Below are 22659 nucleotides of genomic sequence, written 5' to 3'. Positions count from 1 at the left end.
GTACCACTACAGTCCAACCTGGGTGACAGAGCGAGACTCTGTCTCAGAAAAAAAAAAAGACTGATTTGCATTAAGGAAATGCAAACTAAAATCAAATGAAATACCATTACATACCTATTAGAACTGCTAAAAAGAAAACCCTGACAATTCCAAGTACTGGAAAAGATGCGAAGCAAATGGAATTCTCATACCCTGCAGGTGGAAATGTAAAAAGGTACAACTACATTGGAAAACAGTTTGGCAATTTCTTGTAAAATTAAACATTACACCACACAACCCAGCAGTCCCAATCTTAGGTATTACCCAAAAGAAATGAAAATATATGTTCACACAAATGCATATTATATGATTCCATTTCTGTGATATTCTTAAAAAGGCAAACCTACAGGGACAGAAAATATTCGGTAGTTAAGTGGCTGCCAGGATTTGGGAGTAGGGTTATGGGTTGACTGTAAAAAGACATGAGGAGACTTTCTGGGGTAATAGAAATGTTCTGTATCTTGATTGTGGTGATGGTTACACAACTGTATGTGTTCGTCAAAACTCATACAACTGTACACTTAAATGAGTGTTATTGTATATAAACCATGCCTCAATAAATCTGAGCTTTAAAAAGGAAATGCCTCGGGCCAGACATGGTGGCTCACGCCAGTAATCCTAGCACTTTGAGAGGCCAAGGCGGGTGGATCACCTGAGGTCAGGAGTTCAAGACCAGCCTGGCAAACATGGTGAAGCCCTGTCTACCAAAAATACAAAAAAGTTAGCTGGGTGTGGTGGCACATGCCTGTAATCCCAGTTATTCAGGAGGCTGAGGCAGGAGGATCACTTGAACCTGGGAGGCGGAGGTTGTAGTGAGCAGAGATTGCACCACTGCACTCCAGCCTGGGAGACAGAATGAGACTCCGTCTCAAAAAAAAAAAAAAGGAAATGCCTTACCTCTCTCTTTTGTGTTATTTAAAGGACATACATATGAATGAACCAATGTTTCTAATTAGTAGGAGATCAATCATTACTGCTACACCAGGCTGAAAGGAGTCTAGCCAGAAATAAAACATGACGTATTGGCCAGGCTCAATGGCTAGCGCCTGTAATCCCAGCACTTTGGAAGGCTGAGGTGGGTGGATCACTTGAGGCCAGGAGTTCAAGACCAGCCTGGGCAACATGGTTAAACCCCGTCTTTACTAAAAATACAAAAATTAGCCGGGCGTGGTGGTACACACCATAGTCTTAGCTACTTGGGTGACTGAGGCAGGAGAATCGCTTGAACCCAGGAGGCGGAGGTTGCAGTGAGCAGAGATCGTGCCACTGCACTCCAGCCTGGCTGACAGAGTAAGACCCTGTCTCAAAACAAAACAAAACAAAAAACAAAAACCATGATGTATGAATTAGCCTCTGGCCTTTCTTCAGGCTTTGTGAAATCCTGGAGCTTTCTCATAGATATCTTATTTTCTGTGTGGTGCCATATCCAGGGCCTCGGGAGTCCAGACTGGGAAGCACCAGGCAAGTGGGGTCCCAGAGAGGAGGAGACAGCCTGGGGTTCTCGGGCCTGGGAGGTCCCACCCTGAGCTGGCAGCTGTCTGTGATCCAGGCAGGATCTGGGGCGGAGAAAACAAAGCCAGGTTCTAATTCACCTGCTTCCTACCTCACTTTCCTAACCCTTTCTCTGTTAGAGCCCCTGTCTGGAGCTTGCAGCCCCTTCTAACACCCATCCTCTCCACCATCCAGCCTCCTGTCTTTGATCCTGTCCAGCCCTCTGCATGTTATTCCATTCAAAGGCCAACTCCTCCAGGAAGCTTTCCCTCACTTGGGCTTTGGCCTTGGTTGAAATCCCAGTTTTGCTCTCAATAACCCAGTCCTTGTGTGCTTCGGTCTCCTCATATGACAAATGGAGGCTTCCTTTAGGATTGTCGGGAGTGACAACGCCCAGCACAGGGCCTGGTGGGTGATGAATGCTCTGTTTATGTTGGCAGGGCTCTCCTTCCCCCAGACAGCATCCGAAAGCACTCGCACCTTTGTTTTTAGCTCTAAAATGATGACGCTGCAGGGAGCCCTTCCCCTGTGGATAGGCTTCCCTTTCAGCTTCCATATCTTCATGACGATATGACAATAGCTGCCATGTGTTGATTGCCAACCGTGTGCTAGGAAGTGCACTGGGCACCTAACATAGATGAAGCCATTTAAATACCAAAGTGACAAGGTAGATACAATTATCTGAATTAATTAATTAATTTTTGAGATGGAGTCTCACTCTGTCGCCCAGGCTGGAGTTCAGTGATCTTGGCTCACTGCAACTCCCGCCTCCCGGGTTCAAGCAATTCTCCTGCCTCAGCCTCCCAAGTAGCTGGGATTATAGGTGTGCACCACCACACCTGGTTAATTTTTGTATTTTTAGTAGAGACAGGGTTTCACCATGTTGGCCAGGCTGGTTTGGAACTCTTGACCTCAGGTGATCTGCCCACCTTGACCTCCCAAAGTGCTGGGATCACAGGTGTGAGCCACCGGGCCAGCCTGAATTTATAGGAATGAAAGTCAGGCGCTCACAGGTGAATTAGTTAGAAAGTGTCAGAATATCAATAAGCCTCAGTTCCCTCATCTGCAAAGTGGAGATAATAATGCTAACTCATTTGATTGATATTAACATTAAATATAATAATGCGGCCAGGCGCAGTGGCTCACGCCTGTAATCCCAGCACTTTGGGAGGCCGAGGCGGGCGGATTGCCTGAGGTTAGGAGTTCAAGACCAGCCTGGCTAACATGGTGAAGCCCTGTCTCTACTAAAAATACAAAAATTAGCTGGGTGTGGTGGCACATGCCTGTAGTTTCAGTTACTCGAGAGGCTGAGGCAGGAGAATTGCTTGAACCCGGGAGGTGGAGGTTGCAGTGAGCTGAGATCACGCCACTGCACTCTAGCCTGGGTGACAGAACAAGACTCCGTCTCAAAAAAAAAAATATATATATATATATATGTATGTATATATGTATAATAATGCAGCTGGGTGTGGTGGCTCATGCCTATAATCCCAGTACTTTGGGAGGCCAATGCGGGTGGATCACTTGAGGTCACGAGTTCGAGACTAGCCTGGCCAAATATGGTGAAACCTTGTCTCTACTAAAAATACAAAAATTAGCCGGGCTTAGTGGCGGACACCTGTAATTCCAGCTACTCGGGAGGCTGAGGCACGAGAATTGCTTGAATCTAGGAGGCAGAGGATGCCGTGAGCAGAGATGGCACCACTGCACTCTAGCCTGGGCAATATAGCAAGACTATCTCAAAAAAATAAATAAATAAAAATAAATAAATTTAAAAATATAATAATGCATGAAGAATACCTAGCACAGTCCCTGGTACATGCTAAGTGCCTGATAAACTGCAACTACTAACAATAATCGATAAATATTCCTTCGCCTGGTTCCTGGTCAGCACACCTTACCCAGTCCTTCCCTCTGTCAGCTGACTGAGCCCTGGCTGTCCCCTGAGGATGCTCCTGCAGCCTCTGAATGGAGGGTGCTTGTTTCCTGTGCCAGGTTCTGATCAGAAAGGGCACCCTCACTCACTCAAATGGAGCAATGAGGAGAGTTTCAGAACAGAGAACACAGAAGCCAATGCATGTGGCTTAAGGAGGGAGGGACTGGGAAGAATAAGTGCTCTAAACTCATTTTTCCCTTATGCTCCAATCTCTTGTTTGTGGCTGTAATTGCTTAAGAGCCTGTGCAAGAACAGCTTAAGACCATTCAGTGGTTGTTTCAACCCATTCAGTGGTCTGAGCAGTGGAAGCTGCAGACCAGTCTTCTGTGGCAGGCTGGGCACTCCAGTCTTCAGTAGGGACCTGATGAGTAGGCACAGAGGGCACCTGCACACCATCAGACCAGCCTCCAACCTCAGGCTGAGTAGCGGTGAACTCAGGAGCTGGAGCAGTCCATTTGCCCTGAAATTCCTCCTTGGTCACAGTCTTTTCAGCAGCAGCCTTCTCCTCTTTTCCAATCTCTTCAGGATCTCTGTAGAAGTAGAGATCAGGCATGACCTCCCATGGGTGTTCAAGGGAAATGGTGCCACACACGCGCAGAACTTCCGGGGCCAGCATCCACCGGCTCAGACCCATTGAGGGAGCTCCCTTGTTGTTGCATGTGATGGCAATGTCCACACAGCGCAGAGGAGAATCTGTATTACACAGCGCAATGGTAGGTAGGTTAACATAAGATGTCTCTGTGAGAGGCTGGTGGTCAGCCCTGGGATCAGTAACCACTAGAAGCCGTGGCTCCCTGAAGGCTGCCTGGATCTGGCTAGTGAAGGTTCCAGGAGTGAAGCGGCCAACAATTGGAGTGGCTCCAGTGGCGGCAGCAAACTTCAGCACAGCCCTCTGGCCAGTATTCCTAGAGGACATGACACTGACATCAGCAGGGTTTTTAAAGGCAGCGATGGCACGAGCTGCCAGCAGAAACTTCTTGCTTCTCCCAGGTCCTCTTCAGATGTAGGATGTAGACGCCATCACTTTTCTTCTTACAGATGTGCTACTCCATTTGGAAGTCAAGGTTGGTACCACCTAAGTGGGTTCCTGCTGCAAGGACATCCTCCTCCTTCATTTGCAGGACATCAAGCGCTCTAGATATTGTGAAAGTTTCCCTTTAAGTTACAATGAGAATTGAAGGGACCAGCCCCACAGGGTCGGTGGGTCTCTCCCCACGTGCAGAGATGAGAGACCGTAGAAATAAAGACACAAGACAAAGAGATAAAAGAAAAGACAGCTGGGCCCGGGGGACTACTACCACCAAGACGCGGAGACCAGTAGTGGCCCCAAATGCCAGGCTGCACTGATATTTATTGGATACAAGACAAAGGGGCAGGATAAGGAGAGAGAGTCATCTCCAATGATAGGTAAGCCACATGGGTCACGTGTCCACTGGATGGGGGCCGTTCCCTGCCTGGCAGCCGAGGCAGAGAGAGAGAGGAGACAAAGAGAGAAACAACTTACACCATTATTAGAGACTTTTAGTACTTTCACTAATTTGCTACTGCTATCAAGAAGGCAGAGCCAGGTGTACAGGATGGAACACGAAGGCGGACTAGGAGCGTGACCACTGAAGCACAGCATCACAGGGAAAAACGGTTAGGCCTCCGCATAACTGCGGGCGAGCCTGACTAATGTCAGGCCCTCCACAAAAGGTGGAGGAGTAGAGTCTTCTCTAAACTCCCCTGGGGACTACTAAGTAGCGGGTGTTTTTCCTTGACACGCTACCGCTAGACCACAGTCTGCTTGGTAACGGGCATCTTCCCAGACGCTGGCATTACCGCTAGACCAAGGAGCCCTCTGGTGGCCCTGTCTGGGCATAACAGAAGGCTCGCCCTCTTGTCTTTTGGTCACTCCTCACTATGTCCCCTCAGCTCCTGCCTCTGTATGGCCCGGTTTTTCCTAGGTTATGATTATAGAGCGAGGATTATTATAATATTGGAATAAAGAGTAATTGCTACAAACTGATGATTAATGATATTCATATATAATCATGTCTATGATCTAGATCTAGTATAACTTGTTGTTTTCTATATTTTATTATACTGGAACAGCTTGTGCCCTTGGTCTCTTGCCTCGGCACCTGGACGGCTTGCCGCCCACAGAGAATCTAGAACAATGCCGTATGGGCCCCTCTCTGGGTTGTGTGGAAAAGGCGTGAATTTATTTTAGTTTTTCAAACAAGTTGTGCGCTGGGAGACATCACGAATGCTATTCTCTCTGAGGAACACTTCAATCCTCTTCTCTTGGTGGCCTCTATCAGCTCCTCTGGGAAGCCTCCTCCCCGAGCCTCCCATGCCCCTTCCTTCAATTGGGCTATATCCCCCCCTCTAGACTCCTACAGAGCCTTCTCCCCCAGTACAATAGAATCTTTGTGAGGTCAGATATAGTGTCTTCTCAACTGTATCCCCAGGTTTAACACATCACCTGACACACTGTAGGTGCTTAATAAGTGCTTATGGAACGAATGAAGCGCTATTGTAGAGATATGCATAAAGCGGTATGTGAGTACAAAGGAAGGGAATCTAAATTGGAGTGGAGGTCTGGGAAAGGCCTCCTGGAAGAGGTGACACTTGAGGCTGACCTGAAGGACAAGTCGGTTAGGTGTTTCAAGTGGTGAGAACGGTAGCGTGAATGCTCAGCGGTGGGAACGCGGATGGTGCCTTTGAGTAATGGCCAATGACAGTATGGCTGCAGCTAGGGTCGGGGGGAATAGAATGGCAGGGAATCAAGCTAACTGACAGGCAGGTGAGGGATGGATTATGAAAAAGTGAAAGCCCGCTTTTCATTTCAGGCTTGGATTTTGTGTTTATTTACTTATTTCTTTATGAGAAAGGGTCTCACTCTGTTGCCCAGGCTGGCACGATCTCGGCTCACTGCAACCTCCCGAGTTCAAGTGATTCTCCCACCTCAGCCTCTTGAGTAGCTGGGATTACAGGTTTGCGCCACCACGCCCAGCTAATTTTTGTATTTGTATTGGTAATTTTTTTGGGACGGATCTCGCTCTGTCACTCAGGCTGGAGTGCAGTGGTGCAATCTCGGCTCACTGCAACCTCCACCTCCCAGGTTCAAGCAATTCTCCTGCCTCAGCCAACTGAGTAGCTGGGATTACAGGCACGTGCCACCCTGCCCGGCAAATTTTTGTATTTTTAGTAGAGACGGGGTTTCACCATGTTGGCCGGGCTGGTATCGAACTCCTGACTTCAGGTGATCCGCCGGCGTCAGCCTCCCAAAGTGCTGGGATTAAAGGGGTGAGCCACCCCGCCCGATAGGCTTGGACTTTGTTAAAGGCATACAGAATAACACGAAGTGGTGAGATGCAGAAAAAAGTAGTAATTTAAGAAAACTTGGCTTGCCACGTTGGTTCCTCTAGGGACCAGCCCTGCAACTCTGGGCAAGTCCTATCCCCTCTGACCTGAGGCAAAGTGAAACAGTGATGACATCTACCTCTAGCAGTGCTGTGACGATTAAATGCGATCTTAGGGAAAGCGCCTGGTATGTGCCGTTACTCAAAAAAATGTCAGTTGTCCCTCTTCGCTCTGGCCCCATCCTCCTCATCTGCAAATGCGGGGAGGCCAGGCCATTCTCGCAGGTCGCTCCGGGAGCCGGCTGAGCAGTGGGAGGGGAAGCGGTAGGAGAGAAGGGCGCCAGCCAGTCGTCCCGGCACCGTGGCGGTTCGGCTACCGCTCAGCCACGCGGGGGCGCGCTAGACTGCTCCTCGTGCTCTATGGTGTTGCCTTCGCCCCGGAAGTAGTTGCGCAGCTGGGGTTGGTAAGGTCGGGCCATGGTGGGGCAGAGGTTGGGAAGATGGCGTGGCGAGGCTGGGCGCAGAGAGGCTGGGGCTGCGGCCAGGCGTGGGCTGCGTCGGTGGGCGGCCGCAGCTGCGAGGAGCTCACTGCGGCCCTAACCCCGCCGCGGCTCCTCGGACGCAGGTAATAGCCGCCGCTCTGGTCTTCTCGCCTCTTGGTCCCTGAGCTCTGGCCGTGTATCCTCAGGGGCGGAGGCCGTCTGGGCCTCTCGTGCTGCCCCCATCTCACCCCCTTCACCTTACCTGCCCCTTCTCTCTCCTCTCTCGCCTCCGTGCAGTCCTCGCTTCTTGCTCCCCTTGCCCAGCCCAGCCCCCCGCGAGCCTGCGCTTTGTCCTTTCCCACTGGGAAGGACGTGACTGGAAGGGGAACTAAGCTGAAGGTTGGTTCATTGCGTGCCACACTTCATAATCGCGACAGGAAACTGTTGAGCCAGTTTCTGAAGTGAGGCAGTTAGTACAGCTGGCAGAATGGCTGTTTTTATTCTTTTTCCATCTAATTATAAAGGTTGTGTTCCATTACAACCAGTCGCCTTCTTTAGGTTGTGATCTAAGGGAGGACGAAGTCTGATGGAAGGTATCACTTTGTGTCTGTCAAAGTCGTAGGAGAGGCTTTATTGTTGAATTGAGACAGTGGAAGATTTGGTTTCCGGTTGATTTGGAAAGAAGACTGCCGAACCTTCCGAGTAGAAGTGTGAAGCGTATGGTTTATCAGTATTGCTGATTTTTGCATCACCGTAATTCATTTCTAATTTGAGAGAGAAGAGAGAAATTCCTCACGTGTTTAAGAATCTGATGTGCATTTGGCTTTGAAAATTTTCCTCCTCTTTTGTTCAAAACTTCATTCCTTCCAATTTCTGACTTGGTTAGATGGGTGCCTCGAATCCACCTGATTGCTGATAAGAACCATTGTTTATCAACACGTGGGATAGTCAGTGGTAAATAATCGAGGCTCTAATGTGGCGGAGCCCTTGCCTAAGCTCAAGGATCACCTGGAGAGTTTGTATGGATTTTTATGTTCCAGGCCTCACCCCAGTCTTCCCAAATCACAATCAGGAGAGGGGTGGGTGGAGTGGAAGAACCTGTATGTCCTACAAGCATTCCAGGTGAATTTTATCAGGGACTTGTGAAAACTTCACATACATTGTATCTTCATACACTAGCAGATCTGTCAGGCACTAATCTTAAACTCCTGGGGAGGTGGAAAATGAGGACAGATGGAGGTGGTAATCCCATTTGAGATTGCATGGTTTAAGAGGGGAAGAAAAGATTAATACTGGCCGGGCGTGGTGGCTCACACGCCTGTAATCCTAGCACTTTGGGAGGCTGAGGCAGGTGGATCACCTGAAGTCAGGAGTTCAAGACCAGCCTGGCCAACATTGCAAAACCCCGTCTCTACTAAAAATACAAGAAATTAGCGGGGCATGGTGGCGGACGCCTGTAATCCCAACTACTCGGGAGGCTGAGGCAGGAGAATGGCTTGAACCTGGGAGGCGGAGGTTGCAGTGAGCCGAGATCATGCCATTGCACTCCAGCTTGAGCAACAGAGTGAGACTCCATGTAAAATAAATACCGTACGTGTATTAGGAAGCAACAGGAAGTGTGTTAAACATTTAAGATTTATGTACACATCACCGTATTGGTTTTAGGAAGGGGAAGCAAAAGAAAACTAATGAGCCTCTAGTAAAAATTGAGCATAAAGACCGTTTGAAACAGTGAACCAGAAACACATGAAATGTTGAAGATTAGTATTTAGTCTGAAAAGCTTGCCATTTGTATAGAAAGTTTGAAAATGACATTTTCGTGGTTGCATAAAAAATATACATGAGAATGTAGGCCTGAAATAGAGCATTTGCCTCTGGAAATAAGTTCTTAAAGTTAATAGAGAGTATCAGTTTACCTTATATATAACCTTTATTAGCTGTATGTTGACTTCTTATGGCTTTGAAATTAGCTTGCAGAAGAATGACTCAATCCATGTCATTTGATGTATTAATAATAGGCCTGAAGTGGGACCAGGAATTGGCATTTTACAAGCACTCTAGGTGGTGATACTAGGGTCTGAAAACTGCTGCAGGCCCAAGGCGGCCCACCAGCCAAGAATGGTTTACATTTTTAAAGGATTGTAAAACAAAAATAGTAATATGTGACAGATTTCAGTAGTCCACAAAGACCGAAATATCTTCTATCTGGCCTTTTACACAAAAGGGAAAAAAAGTCTTATTTGGGCTCCTCGTAAACTTTACTGTTACCAAGGTTTGAGGCTTGAAAGTGGAAACCTGTTTAATTTGCCAGTTGTATGAAACTATCCAAGGGAAGAAAATAGTTGAATTGTAACACTTAACATTTTATATTTTTAAAAAGCCTGCCGTTTGTATGGAAAGTTTATACTGAGACGATAGTCTCTCTCTCTCTCTCTCTATATATATATATGTGTATATATACACGTGTATATATATATATATATATTTTTTTTTTTTTTAAGAGACAGAGTCTTGCTCTGTTTCCCAGGCTGGAATGCAGTGGCACGATCTCAGCTCACTGCAACTTCCGCCTCCCGGGTCCAAGCGATTCTCATGCCTCAACCTCCCGAGTAGCTGGGATTACAGGCATGCACCACCATGATGCCTGGCTAAGTTTTGTGTTTTTTGTAGAGACGGGGTTTTGCTATGTTGGCCAGGCTGGTCTTGGACTCCTGGTCTCAAGTGATCTGCCTGCCTCTGCCTCCCAGTGTTGGGATTACAGGCTTGAGTCACCATGACTAGCCTCAAAATATCTTTAAGTAAGATACTTGACATATTAGTCCATCGTATATATTATATTTTGTTTTAACTGACCATCTGTTAACTCAAGATGGGGTCAAGAAAATAATTTTGTTATGCCAGAGTTTATGTAGAATCCATATCTTTTGTATTTTTAAGAGGTGAGTTGTTCTGTCACCTAGGCTGAAGTGCAGTGGCACTATCATAGCTCACTGCAGCCTCAAACTCCTGGGTTCAAGGGATCCGCCCCCACGTCAGCCTCCCTAGTAGCAAGGACTACAGGTACGCACTACCATGCCTCGGGCTTTATTTTGTTTTAAGTGGAATGAATCTAATCAATTGTGTATGCTTAGACACATTTTGTCTCCATTTGAACATTAGGCCATTTCTACTTAATTTGTTCATACAAATCTTGAGTAACATAAACATTAGCACTGACCTGTGTATTTAAGTTGTATTGTCTTTACCGTTGCACTCTTAAAAACAATGCACAGGCCAGGCGTGGTGGCTCATGCCTGTAATCCCAGCACTTTGGGAGGCCGAGGCGGATGGATCACCTGAGGTCAGGAGTTCTAGACCAGCCTGGCCAACATGGTGAAAACTCGTCTCTACTAAAAATACAAAAATTAGCCAGGCATGGTGGCAGAGGCCTGTAATCCCAGCTACTCGGGGGGCTGAGGCAGGAGAATCGCTTGAACCCAGGACGCAGAGGTTGCAGTGAGCCGAGATTGCATCACTGCACTCCAGCCTGGGGGACAAGAGCAAGACTTCATCTCAAAAAAAAAAAAAAATGCACAAAGGCTGGCGGTGGCACAGGTGTGCAATCCCAGTGCTTTGGGAGGCTGAGGCAGGAAGATCACTTGAGTCTAGGAGTTTGAGACCAGCCTAGGAAATATAGGGAGACCCCTGTCTCTACAAAAATTAAAAAAAATTAGTGGGTATGGTGGTGCTTGCCTCTGGTCCCAGCTGCGTGGGAGGCTAAGGGAGGAGGATTGCTTGAGGCCAGAAGGTGAAGGTGAAGGTTGCTGTGAGCGCTGAGGGCACCACTGTCCTCCAGCCTGAGTGACAGAGTGAGACCCTGTCTCAAAAAAAGACCCAAAAAATAAAAAACCAAAACATTTATGAGACTGTGTTGTCACTCACTATTAGGTGAACACATATATTGGTGTAACTTTTTCTACTTAAAACTTATAGGATTGTATTAAAAAAAAAATCTGAGCTGGCCGGGTGCAGTGGCTCAAGCCTGTAATCCCAGCACTTTGGGAGGCTGAGGTGGGTGGATCACCTGAGGTCAGGAGTTCGAGACCAGCCTGGCCAACGTGGTGAAACCGTCTCTCTACTAAAAACACAAAAATTAGCCAGGTGTGGTGGCAGGCGCCTGTAATCCCAGCTACTTGGGAGGCTGAGGAAGGAGAATCGCCTGAACCCGGGAGGCAGAGGTTGCAATGAGCCGAGATCACGGCATCGCACTCCAACCTGGGCAACAGGAGCAAAACTGTCTTAAAAACAAAAATGAAAAAAAAAACTGAACCATAACTGTGGCTGGTGGCAACTTAAGTATTCATGACATCCTCCCACTTTGAGCACATTTGATTGCTTCCCCAAATCACTAGTTCCTGGCAGAAGGACCAAAGCCACAGAGTCAAGGCAGGCCTGCTGTTGTGAGTTGTCATATGCCTGAAGGGACCCTCTTTCCCATCCCCATCCATTTTATTGCGGCGCTTCACTTTGTTTTCCAACTTATTCAGGTAAATAGTTTATTTCCCTATCTTATATACCCATCTGATTGGGAAGAGGTGAATAACCTAAACCTGTGAATAAGATGGCAAACATTTGCAATTGGGGACATTTATCATGCTTTTCCTTGTTTCACACTTTAAGAAATTTAAGGCCTGGTGCAGTGGCTCACGCCTGTAATCCTTTGGGTGCACTTTGGGAGGCCGAGGCAGGCGGATCACCTGAGGTCAGGAGTTCAAGACCAGCCTGGCCAATATGGCGAAACCCCATCTCTACTAAAAATACAAAAAAAAAAAAAAAAAAGAAGTCGGTCCTGGTGGCAGGCATCTGTAATCCCAGCTACTTGGGAGGCTGAGGTGGGGGAATCACTTGAACTCAAGAGGCGGAGGTTGCAGTGAGTTGAGACGGTGCCACTGCACTCCAGCCTGGGTGACAGAGCGAGGACCTCCCCCCCCACCAAAAAAAAGGAAATTTAAAATGAAAGCTCACTAAAAAGAGAAAATATACCTTATATAATATGTAATAAACATACTTCTCTAAAAGCATCCTTATTCCAATAGAAAACCAAACTCTAACTGACCTAAACAATTAGGGGAATTTATTGGTTTATGCAGTTCAAAAGTGTAGAGGCAGGACTGGCTTCTAGTGAGACAAGTCCAGTGTCTCAAATTGTCACTAGACACCGTTTTCTCCATGGCTTGTCTCTGCTTCCTAAATGCTGGCTTTATTCTCTCAGCATGCTATCTCCTTGTGGTTGTAAGATGGCTGCCAGCAGCTCTTGGGGCTATATATTTTTAGGTGCAAATCTAGCAGGAAAAAAAGTTGTCTTCTCCGTTATCACAAACAAAATCTTGAAACTGAATTTCATTGGACCAGATTGGCCTAACTTGGGACAGGTGCCCATCCTTGAATCCCTTGAAGTTGCCAGGGAATGGGATGTGAAAGTTGGCTTAAGCCAGTCGTGGGCTTGGTGTATCTCATCAAATGAAATGGCTGGAAATTCTAGGGTATAGTTTGGAAAAGGAGAAGAGGGCATGGATGCTGGGAGTCAGTCCTAGTGAACATTTGTATTGGAATTCTTTGTTTGGTTACCTAGATAGGATTAATCTGTGGGACAACAAACCATTCTAATTTAAGTACAAGTATTGTTGGAAGAGTGAGGAATGAGGTTCTAGCTCCTTGCTATTCCAAGTGGTTCATGAACTAGCAGTTTGGGCATCATCTAGGACAGGGGTTTGGCAAACTTAGTTTGTAAAAGGTCAGATAGAAAATATGGCCGCATGTGGTCTTTGTCGCATATTCTTTCTCTTTCTTTTTAAGCAACTCTTTAAACATGTAAAAACCATTCTTAGTTGGAGGCTCAAATCCACTCTATAGGCCATAGTTTGACAACCCCTAATTTAGGCACTTGTTTAGATATGCAAAATCTCAGACTCACCTTGCCCCAGACCTACTAAATTAGAATGTTTTTAATGAGATTTCCAGGTGATTTGTATGTAGACTGAAGTTTCCCCAAACCTGTGGTATGAATAGATCTCGACTCTAGCGGCACATGAGAATCACCTGGGGAGGTCTTACAACTACTAAGGCCTTGGGCCCACTCCTAGAGATTCTAATTTGTTATGAGATAGAGCCATGGTGTAGGACTTTTAAGAGCTCACCAGGCAGTTCTAATGTATAGCCAGAATTGAGAATTACTGCTCTAGACTAGGAAGCATAACTGCCTCTGCCACATCTAGTATGGTAGATAAAACACCATGGCCACAATATTTTGTAGTTCTTCTCATCCAAAGTTAGAGTCTACTTCCCTATTCCTTGGAGCTGGGTTGGACTTGAGGCTTAGTTTGACCCGTAGCATGCGGTGGAAGTAATATTGTGCAAGGTCCAGAGTTGGCCTCAGAAGACCTTGCAGCTTTTGCCCACTTGGAACACTCCCTCTGTCATGGTAGAAGCCCCCGCTAGACTACTGAACACCAAGGACTGGGCGGTGAAAGAGCAAGCAGACAACAACCAGCACTAAGGCTCCAGGTACGAGAGAGGCCATCTGAGACTCTCCAGCTCTGATTAAGCAGTCAAGAGTACTGGCTGGGGCCGGGTGCAGTGGCTCACGCCTGTAATTCCAGCACTTTGGGAGGCCAAGGCGGGCAGATCACGAGGTTAGGAGATCGAAACCATCCTGGCTAACACGGTGAAACCCCGTCTCTACTAAAAATACAAAAAATTAGCCAGGCGTGGTGGCGGGTGCCTATAGTCTCAGCTACTCTCTAGGCTGAGGCAGGAGAATGGCGTGAACCCAGGAGGTGGAGCTTGCAGGGAGCCGAGATAGCACCACTGTACTCTAGCCTGGGCGACAGAGCGAGACTCTGTCTCAAAAAAAAAAAAAAAAAAAAGTACTGGTTGCGTTGAGTGATCCAGGTGAGACCAGTGGAATTGGTCCCCAGGTGGGGGCAGCTAACCTAGAGAATCATGAGAAATAATAAATTACAGTTTTAGGCCAGGCATGGTGGCTCATGCCTATAATCCTAGCACTTTGGGAGGCCAAGACAGGAGGATCACTTGAAGCCAGGAGTTCGAGACCAGCCTGGTTATCATAGCAAGACCCCATCTCTTGGTGCAGTGGCTCACACCTGTAATCCCAGAACTTTGGGAGACTGAGGCAGGTGGATCACTTGAGCTCAGGTGTTCGAGACCAGCCTGACCAATATGATGAAACCCCATCTCTACTAAAAATACAAAAATTAGCCAGGTGTGGTGGTGTGTGCCTGTAGTCCCAGCTACTCAGGAGGCTGAGACAGGAGAATTGTACCTGGGAGGTGGAGGTTGCAGTGAGCCGAGATCATGCCACTGCACTCCAGCCTGGGTGACACTGTCTCAAAAAAAAAAAAAAGTAATAAATTATGGTTTTAAGCCAGTGCATTTTAGAGTGGTTTGTTAAGATGTAGATACCTTAATTTTAAAATGCTTTATTATTAAAAAATTCTAATGATCATCTGAGCCTGCAGTGAGTCATAATCTTTTTGCTGGTGGAGGGTCTTGCCTCTGTTGATGGCTGTGGACTGATCAGAGTGGCGGTTACTGAAGGTTGGGGTAGCGGTGGCAATTTCTTAAAATAAGACAACATGAAGTTTGCCACTTTGATTGACTCCTCCTTTCACAGAAGATTTCTCAGTAGCATGTGATGCTGTCTGATAGCATTTTATCCACAGAACTTCTTTCAGAGTAGGAGTAAATCCTCTCGAACTGTGCCGCTGCTTTATCAGCTAGGTTTATGTAATAATCTAAATCCTTTGTTGTCATTTCAACAGCGTTCACAGTGTCTTCACCAGGAGTAGATTCCATCTCAAGAAACCACTTCCTTTGCTCATCCATAAGAAGCAACTTCTCATCTGTTCAAGTTTGATCATGAGATTGCAGCAATTCAATCACATCTTCAGGCTCCACTTCTAATTCTAGTTCTCTTGCTCTTTCTTTTTTTTCGAGATGGAGTTTAACTCCTGTCACCCAGACTGAAGTGCAATGGCGCGATCTTGGCTCACTGCAACCTCTGCCTCCTGGGTTCAAGCAATTCTCCTGCCTCAGCCTCCTGAGTAGCTGGGATTACAGGCACCCACCACCATGCCTGGTTAATTTTTTTGAATTTTTAATAGAGATGAGGTTTCACCATGTTGGCCAGGCTGGTCTCAAGCTCCTGACCTCAGGTGATCTGCCTGCCTTGGCCTCCCAGGGTACTGGGATTACAGGCATGAGCCACTGCACCCAGCCTCTAGTTCCCTTTCTATTTCTACTGCATCTGCAGTTACTTCCTCCACTCGAGTCTTGAGCCCCTCAAAGTCATACTCGAGTGTTGTAATCAACTTCTTCTAAACTCCTGTTAATGTTGATATTTTGACCTCCTCTCATGAATCATGAATGTTCCCGATGACATCTAGAATGGTAGATCCTTTCCAGAAGCTTTTCAGTTTACCTTGCCCAGATCCATCAGAAAAATCACTCTCTGTGGCTATTGCCTTACAAAATGTATTTTTCTTTCTTTCTTTCTTTTTTTTTTTTTTTTACAAAATGTATTTCTTAGGGGAAAAAAAAAGAAAATGTATTTCTTAAATAATAAGATTTAAAAGTTGAAATTCCTCCTTGATGTATGTGGATGCAGAATGGACATTGTGTTAGCAGGCATGAAAACAACATTCATCTTCTTGTACCTGTGCATCTGAGCTCTTGGGTGACCAGACACATTGTCAGTGAACAGTAGTATTTTGAAAGGAATCTTTTTTTTCTCAGCATTTGGTCTCAACATTGGGCTTAAAATATTTGGTAAACCGTTTGGGCACAGTGGCTTACGCCTGTAATACCAGCACTGTGGGAGGCCAAGGCGGGTGGATCGCCTGAGATCAGGAGTTGAAGACCAGCCTGGCCAACATGGTGAAACCCCATCTCTACCAAAAACACAAAAACTAGCCGTACGTGATGGCAGGCGCCTGTGATCCCAGCTGCTCGGAGGGTTGAGGCAGGAGAATTGCTTGAACCTTGCTCAGAGGGTTGAGGCAGGAGAATTGCTTGAACCTGGGAGGTGGAGGTTGTAGTGAGCTGAGATAGAGCCACTGTACTTCCAGCCTGGGTGACAGAGTGAGACTCCATTTCAAAAAGTAAAAATAAACAAATAAAAAATATTCCATAAACGATGCTGTAAACAGGTGTGCTGTAATCTAGGCTTTGTTGTTCGATTTATAGAGTACAGGCAGAGTAGTTTACCATCATTCTTAAGGGTTCTAGGATTCTCAAAATGGTAAATGAGCATTGGCTTCAACTTAGTCACCAACGGCATTAGTGCCTAATGAATTCAGCCTGTCCTTTGAAGTTTTGAAGCCAGGCATTGCCTCCTCACCTGTAGCTATGAAAGTCTTAGATGGCATCTTCTTCCAATAGAAGGCTGTTTTGTCTGCTTTGCAAATCTGTTTAGCCACCTTCGTCTTAGGATCTTCTTGATAAGTTGCTGCAGTTTCTACATCCACACTTGCTGCTTCAAGTTCTACTTGTATGTTATAGAGACAGCTTGTTTCCTTAAACCTCATGAACCAACCCCTGCTAGCTTCAGACTTTTTTCCTGCAGCTTCCTCAATTCTCTCAGCCTTCATAGAATTGAAGGAGTTAGTCTTGCTCTAGATTGGCTGTGGCTTAAGGGAATGTTGTGGCTCATTGATCTTCTATTCAGACCACTGTAATTTTTTCCATGTTGGCAATAAGGCTGTTTTGCTTTCTTACTCTATTTTTTTTTTTTTTTGGAGACGGAGTCTTGCTCTGTCGCCCAGGCTGGAGTGCAGTGGCACAATCTCAGCTCACTGCAGCCTCCACCTCCCAGGTTCAAGCGATTCTCCTGCCTCAACCTCCCCAGTGGCTGGGATTACAGTCGCCCGCCACCACGCCCGGCTAGTTTTTGTATTTTTAGTAGACATGGGGTTTCACATTGTTGGCCAGGCTGGTCTCGAACTCCTGACCTCAGTTGATCCTCCGTCTTGGCCTCCCAAAGTTCTAGGATTACACGTGTGAGCCACTGCACCCAGCCTACTATTTTTCTCTTCTCAGGAGTAGCACTTAAAAATTTCCTTCAGTAGTTTTGCTGTTGTTGTTGATACAGAGTCTAGTTCTGTCATCCAGGTTGGAGTGCAGCAACGCATTTGTAGCTCACTGCAACCTTGACCTCCTGGGCTCAAGTGATCTTCTTGCCTCAGCCTCCCAAGTAGCTAGTACTATAGGCGCAAGTCACCTCACTTGGCTAATTTTTAAATTTTATATAGAGACAGGATCTCACTATGGTGCCCAGGTTGGTTTCAAACTCCTGAACTCAAGTGATCTTCCTGCCTTAACTTCCCAAAGTGCTGGGGTTACAGCCGTGAGCCACCATGTCCGGCAAGAATTGTTTCTTTGTATTTACAAGTTGGCTGTTTGTGCCAGAGGCTTAGCTTTTGGCCTCTCTCAGCTTTTGACATGCCTTCTTCACTAAGCTTAATTGTTTCTAATTGGCTGGGCACTTTGGGAGGCTGAGGCGGGAGGATCACCTGAGGTTGCGAGTTCGAGACCAGCCTGGCCAAAAGGGCGAAACCCCATCTCTACTAAAAATACAAAAATTAGATCGGTGTGGTGGCGGGTGCTTGTAGTCCCAGCTACTTGGGAGGCTGAGGCAGGAGAATCGCTTGCACCCAAGAGGTGGAGGTTGCAGTGAGTCGAGATCGCGCCACTGCACTGCAGCCCGGGTGATAGAACAAAACTCCATCTCAAAAAAAAAAAAAAATTATTTCTAATGATTTCAAGCCAGAGACATGTGACTGTTCCTTTCAGCTTGAACACTTAGCGGTGATTGTAGGGTTATTAATTGACCAGTTTCAATATTGTTGTGTTCCAAGGAATAGGGAGGTCCAAGGAGAGGGAAAGGTGGGCAATGGCCGGTTGGTAGAGCAGTCAGAACCTACACAGCATTATTAAGTTCATTGTCTCATGGTTCATGGTACCCAAAACAATTTCAGTGGTAACATCAAAGGTCACTGATCACAAATCACCATAACAGACATGAAAAAATTGAAGTGTTGTGAGAATTACCAAAATGTGACACAGAGCCACCAAGCGAGTGCATGCTGTTGGAAAAATGGTGCCAAAAGACATGCTAGATGTATGGTTGCCACAAACCTTCAATTTGTGTAACAAACTTGGGATATCTGTGAAGTACAATAAATCGAGCTATGCCCGTGTGTGATGTATTCAGTATGTGTACATACTGATAAGTTCTGAACTTAACCCTGGGGCCAGCTTGTGTAATGTACTCTTAATGTCCTCAGCTTGACACGCACTTCTGGTGAGATCCTCAAGATATATATTTTAGGCAAAAAGGTCTGGCTTTGCTTCAAGTCCAGGTTCCCAACCTAGGGTGTTTATGTTCCTTTTAAAACTTGTGCTTCAAAATTTTAAGTGAATTGGTGACAGGTAGAAGTAATTTTTTATTAGAATTGATTGTGTAGTATTAAGTTGTTGGAAATACAAATCCTTTGTATTTCTTATCCTTTGTATTTCTTGGTCCAGTACATGACAAATGCTAGGAACTGACATTACTGGGTTACAACTTGCCATCTTTAATTAATTAATTAATTAATTTTTTTTTTGAGACGGAGTCTTGCTCTGACATTCAGCTCTCACATTGGAGTGCAGTGGCGTGATCTTGCCTCACTGCAACCTCTGCCTCCTGGCTTCTAGAGATTCTCCTGCCTTAGCTTCCTGAGTAGCTGGGATTACAGGCATGTGCCACCATGCCTGTAATCAAAATACAGGCGTGCGCCACCACGCCCAGCTAAGTTTTGTATTTTTAGCAGAGATGGAGTTTCACCATGTTGGCCAAGCTGGTCTCGAACTCCTGACCTCAGGTGATCCTCCCACTCCAGCCTCCCAAAGTGCTGGGATTACAGGCGTGAGCTACCATGCCCGGCTGTCAACTTGTCAGCTTTATGGTAAATATATTCCTATTACTTTATGATACACCTTTGTTTTGGCTCAAAGTGGCATTACTTGTTTTGATTAATTAATTGCAACTTTACTTACTAGACCTATCTCCAGGTTACTTTGGGATCTTTAAATCAAATCCAGTGGCAAAAAGTTAACATCTGCCACTTTAAAAATTATACCAGGAATACATTTGGCAGTAAATAAACTGGTGGTTGTTTAAATAAGAAGGAGAGTTATTTATCAAATATAGGATGATGGGAGGTAAGTGGCTAGTGTCTTTGCTCAGTGGCTCAAAAATGTCAAGGTTAGCGTCTGAATCCCTTGGCCTTTCTCTTGGCATTTGAGATGACTGCCTCGTCTCTAGGCATTATATTCTTATTTAAGGCAGAAAGAAGGGGGCGTGCTTGGCATCAGTGGCATGTCCATTTTTATCAGGTAAGCAAAACCTTTCCAAGGGGCTCCTGAAAAATTCTTGTGTTTCATTTGGCTGTAATCCTGTGTGATATGGTTACCACTAGCTCTAGGGGAGCCTGCAAAAGTGAGGATATTTCCTATTACAGAAAAAGCAGGCAAGGGGAAAGGGTTGGAAATAGATTTGGGATTAGCTATTCAACAGGGTTTGCTAAAGGATATTCATTATAAGACTGGTAACAGGCTCTGAAGGGAGTTAAGAGCCATTTAGAGCAACAGTACCATTGGTTGCATAAGTTTATAACTTTCCAAAATAGATGAACTTACTCAAATCTTTTCTGCTTTTTCTGTAATAGATTTCTTTGAAAGGAATATCACTTATTTGGAAGTATAAATTCTGAATTTAAAATCTCAAGTCAAATTACTTTATAATCACTTTCCTCACTGTGATTTCTGAGTTGAATTGAGGAGTGGACTCAGTGTTGAAGAGAAAGGGCATTCTTAGGCCGGGCATGGTGGCACATGCCTGTAATCCCAGCACTTTGGGAGGCCGAGGCGGGTGGATCACCTGAGGTCAGGAGTTCGCGACCAGCCTGACTAACATGGTGAAACCTCGTGTCTACTAAATACAAAAAAATTAGCCAGGTGTGGCGGTGCATGCCTGTAATCCGAGCTACTTGGGAGGCTGAGACAGGAGAATCGCTTATACCTGGGAAGTGGAGGTTGCAGTGAGCTGAGATCATGCCATTGCATGCCAGCCTGGGCAACAAGAGCGAAACTCCATCTCAAAAAAAAAAAAAAAAATGCATTCTAGGCAAGTAATAGTAGTAGCAGCTGTACCATTATTCTGAGTTTCATTTATTTCCAAAATGTCTATTAAGATACCTCCACTTGGATGTCCTATGAGCATTCTTTAAAATACTTTATTGAGATATAGTTTACATATAGTAAAATGTGTAAGTATTAAATGTACAGCCAGTGCATTCTGATTAATGTATACACCTGTGTGACTATCACCTAAATCAAGATAAAGATTGCCATCATCCCAGAAAGTTTCCTCTTGCTCCTTTCCTGTCAAGCCCCACCCATTCCAGGCAATCGCTTATCTGATATTTATCACTACAGGTTAGTGTGTCTGTCAACTTCTTAGCAACGGAAGTCACAGAATCACATATCATGTACTCTTTTGTATTTGACTTCTTTTGCCAAAAGTGTTTTTGAGAGTTACCCATGATGTATGATTAGTTCTTCCCCCACTCCCCCCGCCTTTTTTTTTTTTTTTTGGCCAAGTGTAATATTCCATTATATGAATATACCACAGAATTTCTCCTGTTAGTGGAAATTTAAGTTTCAGTTTTTAGCTAGAGGAATGAAGCTGCCATGACTGCAAGCATTTTAAACAGTACCCCAGCTGGAATTGTTCATCTCTTATCTCCCAGTTGCCTATTTTGAGGCTTCCAATTTTCCTTATCTTATTGAATAGTACCACCTTACTTTGAATATAGTATCACCTTACTTTGAGTATAGTACCACCTTACTTTGAGTATAGTACCACCTTACTTTGAGTATAGTACCACCTTACTTTGAGTATAGTACCACCTTACTTTGAGAATAGTACCACCTTACTTTTAGTATAGTACTACCTTAGTTTGAGTATAGTATCACCTTACTTTGAGTATAGTACCATCTTACTTTGAGTTACTCAGAATAAAGCTTAATCATTTTTTGATCCCTTTTTTATTCTGACAGATAATTATTGACGTTTTATTAGGGACTAGACTTGGTGGTAGAGGTATAATGAATATAAAATTGTAATCTAATGGCGTGGGCAGTAGTGGAGATAAGTATTAAAAAACTGCTTTGGAACTCTAGAAGTGCAAAGGAGAGAAGTACCCAGCCTGGGGCAGCTAGGGAAGACTTCCTGGAGGAGGAGATATATTAACTGAAATCTGAAGGGCCCAAAAAAGTTAAAGGGAAGTATATACCAAAATACGAGTAGCATTGTCGTAGTTGAGAGAGCAAAGCAGATCATAGGAACTGCAAGAAAGTCAGTATAACAGGTATAGAGAGGATTTGAGGTGGCGGAGGGAAGAAGTGACAAGAGAGAGGAAGGGGTCAGATTGAAGGGATGTATGCTGAGTTTGATGGGGTGATGAAAAGTTATTGTAGGGTTTAAAGCAGGGGAACATTACATTTGTGCTTAATACAATGTGAAGGTTGCACTTGGAGTGGGGCGGTACTGGAAGCAAGGAGATCTGCTAGGAAATGGTGGCGTATTCCAGGCCAGAAGGGATGCGCTAAGGAGTTGCATTAGAATTAGGAAGAGATTTTTGGCCCTCTAAGAGGACATTTGAGAAACTCTAGAATGTTGAGGAAAAGCAATGTGAGGCCAGAAGAACATGCAACAGGTTAAAGTGTTTGAAGTTAAGGAAACTGTTGCCATGATCCAGGCATGAGATAAGGGACTAGACTAGGAATTTTAAAAGTATTTTTGTTAAGAGTTGGCTTTTAATTGAATAAGAATAAAGGAAAGATAACTCCAAAATGGCTTCTAGATTTTTTTTTTTTTTTTGAGACAGGGTCTTACTCTGTCACCTACGCTGGAATGCAGTGGTGTGATCTTGGCTCACTGCAACCTCCACTTCCCGGGTTCAAGCACTTCTCGTGCCTCAGCCTCACGAGTAGCTGAGATTACAGGTGTACACCATCACGCCCAGCTAATTTTTGTATTCTTAGTAGAGACAGGGTTTCCCAGTGTTGGCCACACTGGTATTGAACTCCTGACCTTAGGTGATCTGCCTGCCTCGGCCTCCCAAAATGCTGGGATTACAGGTGTGAGTCGCTGTGCCCAGCCTAGATTTTTTTTTTTTTTTTTTTTTTTTTGAGGTGGAGCCTCGCTTTGTCTCCCAGGCTGGAGTGCAGTGGCACAGTCTCGGCTCACTGCAACCTCTGC

At 45.4% G+C, this 22659-nt stretch overlaps 1 protein-coding gene and 1 pseudogene across 4 annotated transcripts in view; one reads left to right on the top strand and one right to left on the bottom strand.

The window, feature by feature from the left end:
- Positions 1-3722: 3722 nt before the first annotated feature.
- LOC129032969 (small ribosomal subunit protein uS2-like) lies at positions 3723-4975 on the bottom strand (annotated as a pseudogene).
- Positions 4976-6298: 1323 nt separating this feature from the next.
- Positions 6299-22659, top strand: part of PARL (presenilin associated rhomboid like) — a 60893-nt gene continuing 44532 nt past the window's right edge. For all 4 annotated transcript variants that reach the window (XM_063662478.1, XM_054479998.1, XM_063662477.1 and 1 more), the window contains exon 1: positions 6299-7438. In XM_063662478.1, the coding sequence (XP_063518548.1) occupies positions 7071-7438 (368 nt within the window). In that variant the 5' untranslated portion in view covers positions 6299-7070. The remainder of the gene's footprint in view (positions 7439-22659) is intronic.

Source organism: Pongo pygmaeus, chromosome 2 (assembly GCF_028885625.2).
Source record: "Pongo pygmaeus isolate AG05252 chromosome 2, NHGRI_mPonPyg2-v2.0_pri, whole genome shotgun sequence".
Classification (NCBI taxonomy): domain Eukaryota; kingdom Metazoa; phylum Chordata; class Mammalia; order Primates; family Hominidae; genus Pongo; species Pongo pygmaeus.
The sequence above is the reverse complement of the archived record's forward strand: the minus strand, read 5'-3'. Positions and strand labels throughout refer to the sequence as shown.